The sequence below is a fragment of the Thecamonas trahens genome (genome assembly GCF_000142905.1).
Source record: "Thecamonas trahens ATCC 50062 unplaced genomic scaffold supercont1.42, whole genome shotgun sequence".
NCBI classification, from domain to species: Eukaryota; order Apusomonadida; family Apusomonadidae; genus Thecamonas; species Thecamonas trahens.
Window position 1 is genome coordinate 99,392 of NW_013657638.1, and position 5,212 is coordinate 104,603.

General features: G+C 61.6%; 2 protein-coding genes across 2 annotated transcripts; one reads left to right on the forward strand and one right to left on the reverse strand.

Moving 5' to 3' along the window:
- Positions 1–226: 226 nt before the first annotated feature.
- On the forward strand, positions 227–2,085 carry AMSG_08485 (zinc finger protein; the record flags this gene model as incomplete). Its single annotated transcript, XM_013899723.1, has 2 exons — positions 227–732; positions 894–2,085. The coding sequence occupies 2 exons, from the start codon at positions 227–229 to the stop codon at positions 2,083–2,085; spliced, it is 1,698 nt and encodes a 565-aa protein (XP_013755177.1).
- A 16-nt stretch (positions 2,086–2,101) lies between these two features.
- AMSG_08486 (uncharacterized protein) lies at positions 2,102–3,702 on the reverse strand (the record flags this gene model as incomplete). Its single annotated transcript, XM_013899724.1, has 2 exons — positions 2,102–3,028; positions 3,633–3,702. 2 exons carry the CDS (start codon positions 3,700–3,702, stop codon positions 2,121–2,123), a joined length of 978 nt encoding a protein of 325 aa, XP_013755178.1. The 3' UTR covers positions 2,102–2,120.
- Between the last annotated feature and the right edge of the window lie 1,510 nt (positions 3,703–5,212).

Here is a 5,212-nt window from a genome sequence, read left to right on the forward strand (position 1 = left end):
TCAGTAGCAAAGATGACGAGAGTGAGGACAATGAGAGAGGCAACCAAGCACATGGTTATGTGTGTGGGTGAGTAGGAGGAGGAGGAGGAGAAGGAGGAGGGGGGAGTGTGGTGGAGTGAGGTATGCTGTGGCTGTGGCGGTGGCTTGCCGCTTGCATGCCGCAAGTCACACGACTTGCTACATGTGCGCGTGCAGCAATTGGGGGAGCGGGGGACGATGCGAGATGATGGAGATGATGGAGATGATGGAGATGATGGAGATGATGGAGATGATGGAGCTGATGATGGAGATGATGGAGATGATGGAGATGATGGAGATGATGGAGCTGATGATGGAGATGATGGAGATGATGATGATGGAGATGATGGAGATGATGGAGATGATGGAGATGATGGAGATGATGGAGATGATGGAGATGATGGAGATGATGGAGATGATGGAGATGATGGAGCTGATGGAGATGATGGAGATGATGGAGATGATGGAGATGATGGAGATGATGGAGATGATGGAGATGATGGAGATGATGGAGATGATGGAGATGATGGAGATGATGGAGATGATGGAGATGATGGAGATGATGGAGATGATGGAGATGATGGAGATGATGGAGATGATGGAGATGATGGAGATGATGGAGATGATGGAGATGATGGAGATGATGATGATAATGATGGAGATGATGGAGATGATGGAGATGATGGAGATGATGGAGATGATGATGACAATGATGTTGGCTCATCCGCATGCCCCCCCCCCCCATTTCTTGGGCACATGTGCGGTAGAAGCCATGGCCCACGGATTCTCCTCATTCCCCCCGCATGCGAAGAGATACGGCCGGCCGAGGTCAGGCACCGTCCCGCACACCGCTCTCTTGCTCAAGCAGTCAACAGCCAAGACATGGTCAACCCCTACACGGCGTACGGGAGCCAGAGCGGGGGAGGGACCGGATACGGAGGCCCGCAGCCGTCGTTTGCGGCCGAGGAGGGGCCTGGGGCGGCGATATGTCGCCTCTGCCTCCATGCTGGAGGGTCTGGCGAGGAGATGATTGCGCCATGCGCGTGCTCGGGATCGGTCAAGTGGGTCCATCGCGATTGTCTGGATACGTGGCGGGCGGTTGCGCCGCGGCAGGAGTCGTTCTATGCCTGTGATCTCTGTGGCTCCAAGTATGTGTTTGACGAGGTGAGCAAGAAGCCGTCCAAGATGCACTTCTATCTGCTGGTTGCCCGCGACATTGCTACTGTCTTTCTCATCGTCAATGTGTTCATTGTCCTCGTGGGCCTCGCCATCCAGGCTGTCTTCCAGCCCAAGGATGCTATCATCAACCGATTCTCGGCCACCCGGTGGATGTCGGAGCACTGGAACGACCACTTTGTCGACTTTATTGTCATCTACACCTGCGGCGGCCTGTTTGTCTTCTTCGTCCTTGGCTGCATGGCCATCACCTACGGCTTCTACCGAATGCTGGTGTGGTGCACCGGGTGCGACGAGACGTCGGCCGCCCATCGCGAGCCGCCGCCGCCGTACGAGGCGGCCAAGGCGTACCCATATCGCCGGGCGCGGCAGCCGTGCCGGCTCGACGGTTGCTACTACATCTACTGTGACACGCCGACGTACTACGGCTCTGGCTACCGCTCGGACCCATACATCGGCGGGTGCAACTGCTGCCTCGAGTGCTGCGATGGGTGCACGCGCGGGTGCGAGGTCTCGGGCTCGAGCGACTGCTCCGGCAGCTCGTGCTCGGGCGGATCCGGCTCTTCCAACAGCAAGGACGGCGAGGCGCTGATCATCATTGCCATCGTCATTGTTGCCGTCATCATTATTGTCGGCGTCTTTGTGGGCATCATCCTCCTCTCAATGCTGGTCTCCAAGATCGTCCAGCGCCGCGTCCGGGTCATGAACATGCGCGAGCGGACCAAGGTGTACGTCGTCCGCGACCTCGCCCGCCACCCGCTGCCGCCGCCGGGATCGACGACGGCTCTCGCGGCGGTCGTCCCGCCGCCGGTCCGCGCTGTCAACGGCTTTGCCGAGGACGAGCTGCTGCTCAAGGCAGCAGCGCCGCCACCGTCGTTTGCGGCTGTCTGACGCGCGTGCGGGGCGATCGAGCCTGTAAATTGTCTTTACCCGTGCAGCGCATGCGCAGCGCCCAGCATCGCGCACAGCTGGGCGACATTCATCTTGCCCTTGCCGCGGACGGCGGCCAGGGTGGCGGACGCGTCGGCGGCGCCAGAGGCAAACGCGTCGAGCTGGCGGGCGACGGTCTTGAGGCCAACCTTGGTCCGGGCGGCGGCGTCCTCGGCAGACTCGCCGTTCATGGCGCAGGCGAGGACGGCGTAGACCTTCTTGGGCCCGAGTGCAAACGGCGCGAGCCAGCGGTACCGCCGGGCGATGTAGGTCTCCATGGCACCGTCATGCGCGGCAGCCTTGGCGAGAGTGAGCCCGATCCGCGGGCCGGCGAGCGGAACAAACCGCGGCTCCAGCTCGGCTTCGACCGGAAAGATGCCGAGGAGCGGACAGGCAGTGGCGGGCGCAAGGCCGTCGGCGCCGATGTTGCCGCCGCTGGCGTGCACGAGCTCGACGATGGATGGCACGCCTGCGGCGTCGAGCAGAGAGTGAACCACGTTGCACGGACCAGAGACCAGCGGCGCAGCATGTTCGTTCGCCTCTCCTAGCTCGATGACGCCGCGGAGGAGCATGCCGGCGTAGACAGAGCCGGCGCGGCCAAAGGTGATGTCGACGCCCTTGAACGAGCCGCCCTTGTACTTTGCGTTTGGCGCGTTGCTCGCGCGATGAAAGTACCACTGCCCGGGCGAGGCCTGCTCCGCATGGGCATGGGCAAACGGATCGGCGTGGCCGGTAGCCTCATCGCCCAGCACATACGCTTCGAGCTCGACCATGCGGAATCGCTTCCCGCTCGCGCTCCTGATCTCGAACCTGTGCATGAGCGCCTCTGCCATATCCGCCAACTCGCCCTCGGGATTGCTGGTGAACGCCGCCGATGTTGGATCGCACAAAGCCGCGAGCAGTCCTGTCTCTATACTGCCCTCATCAGCCATGGTATGTGCGTGTGTGTGGAAGGGTGGTGGTGGTGGGTGTGGGGATGGGTACAATGGAAAGAAAGAGGTGTGGGCGGTTCGGATGGAAGGGATGAGTTGATAAGCGTTCATCGTTGCCCTTCGACCCACTTTGCATAATCGTTGCCATTCAATCAATCTCGTTCATCCCCCCACCTCCCCCTTCGCATAATCGTTGCCATTCAATCAATCTCGTTCATCCCCCCACCTCCCCCTTCGCATAATCGTTGCCATTCAATCAATCTCGTTCCATCCCCCCCCCCCTTCGCATAATCGTTGCCATTCAATCAATCTCGTTCAACAGCCAACCGGCGGCGACCGGCCCAAGTCACGTGTCCCTCAGCCACTTACAGGTCACACGCACAAGCCACGGCGTACAACCCGCACACGGTGCGATACCCATTCCCATACCTCTCTCCCTCTCCCTCCCTCCCTCCCCCCACCAACAACCCGCCTCCCACCACCCTCAGGTCATGCAGGTAGCAGACGCATATGCGGCGTCGTTGCGTACCGCGGCCGGGCGGCGTAGCGAGCGCAATCCTCCCAACTACGACATACTGCTGGGCATGCAGATGGTGCTGGGCATCTGGCCTGGGACCTCACCGACGCTCACTGTGGTCAACGCCATGTTTGTGTGGGCACTGGTCATTGCTGGCTTTGCCACCGAAGTCTATCTCCTCCTCTCGCACTCGCTCTACCGCGCCCTCGTCGAGGTCATCCTCAAGGTCATCGTCACCGTCGCCGCCCTCGGCTTCTCCATCCACTACTTTGGCCGCGAGCACGGCTTTGAGTACCTCGTCGCCCTCGTCCGCCGAACATGCAACAACGGGTGCGCAAAGACAAAGGCCGAGGCCCGCTCCTCCTTCCGCCTCCTCTCGCTCGGCCATCTGGTCGTCCTTGCCGCCGCCATCGTCGCCTTCTCACTCCTCGACATCATGGCCTTTGACTACGACGTGCGGACGTACGTGACCGGCGACATTCCGCTGATCATCACCGTCGTCGTCAAGACCGGTCTCGTCCTCCGCACCATGTTCACCCTCACCTTCCTTATGTTCTACTCGCTCACCTGCTTCCTGCACTCGGTGCTGGTCAAGCAGCTCCTCCGCTCGCTCGCCGCCGCCCCGCGCGACCTCGGGCCGGTCTACTCGCTCCATTCGAAGACGCTGCTCTCGCTCCGCGCCACCTCTTCGTCGTTTTCCATTGTCTCGGCCTGCATCCTCGTCCAGACCTCAGTCCAGTTCCTCTACCTAACATGGGACTCGATGGTCACTTCGCGCGGCGTCGGCTACGTCGTCGCCCGCCTCTGCACCCAAATCCTGTGTATCTACCTTGTCACATGCGTTCCCGCGGCAACCTCGTACCTCTGCGCCCGCGTTGCCTTTGAGGCCAACTCGCTCCTTGCCGCAACGTCGCCTCTCCTCGGCTTTGGCTCTGCCCCGCCCTCGCCGCCTGCCGCCTCGCCGTACAACTCGGTCCCGCCGTCATCGTCTGTCGGCGTCACCCCGGGCGACGAGCCGCTGCTCCCGCTCCTGGCCTCACACACCGTCTCCTCGCCCGCCCGCGGCGCACACGTCCACGAGCACGCCTGGCAGTCCTCACTCTCCGCCCTCGCCACCTACTTTGCCCGCTCTGACTTTTTCCTCTCCGTCTGCGGCGTTCCGCTCTCCCCGACCACTGCTGCCCTCCCGTTCTACGTCTACACCGTCTGGGCCATCCTTGCTGCCTGGGGCGCCCTCACCCGGCATGCCACCGGCTGATCTGCGCTTGCCTGCGCCCTTGCCTGCGCCCTTGCCTGCGCCCTTGCCTGCACTCTCGCCTGCGCTCTCACCTGCACCCGTTTGTGCCCGCACTCGCGTGCTTGCCCACCCAGTCGCCGCTTGTTCCATCTGTCTCGGTCAAGCCGCGTCATCTTGGCTCTCGTCGCACCCCACACCCCGCTGTGCCCTCAATCACCCCACCCCACCCCACCACCCCTCATCCTCCTCCCACCCACTCGCCTCGCCCCTCGTCTCGTAACACAAAACCAATCACAATCACTAAACCCCTCTCGCCCATCCACATTGCGACTTGCGAAGCCCACCACCTGTCGCGCAGATCCTTCCACCCTAGCGTATAATTCCAGATTCATGGGGTGACTA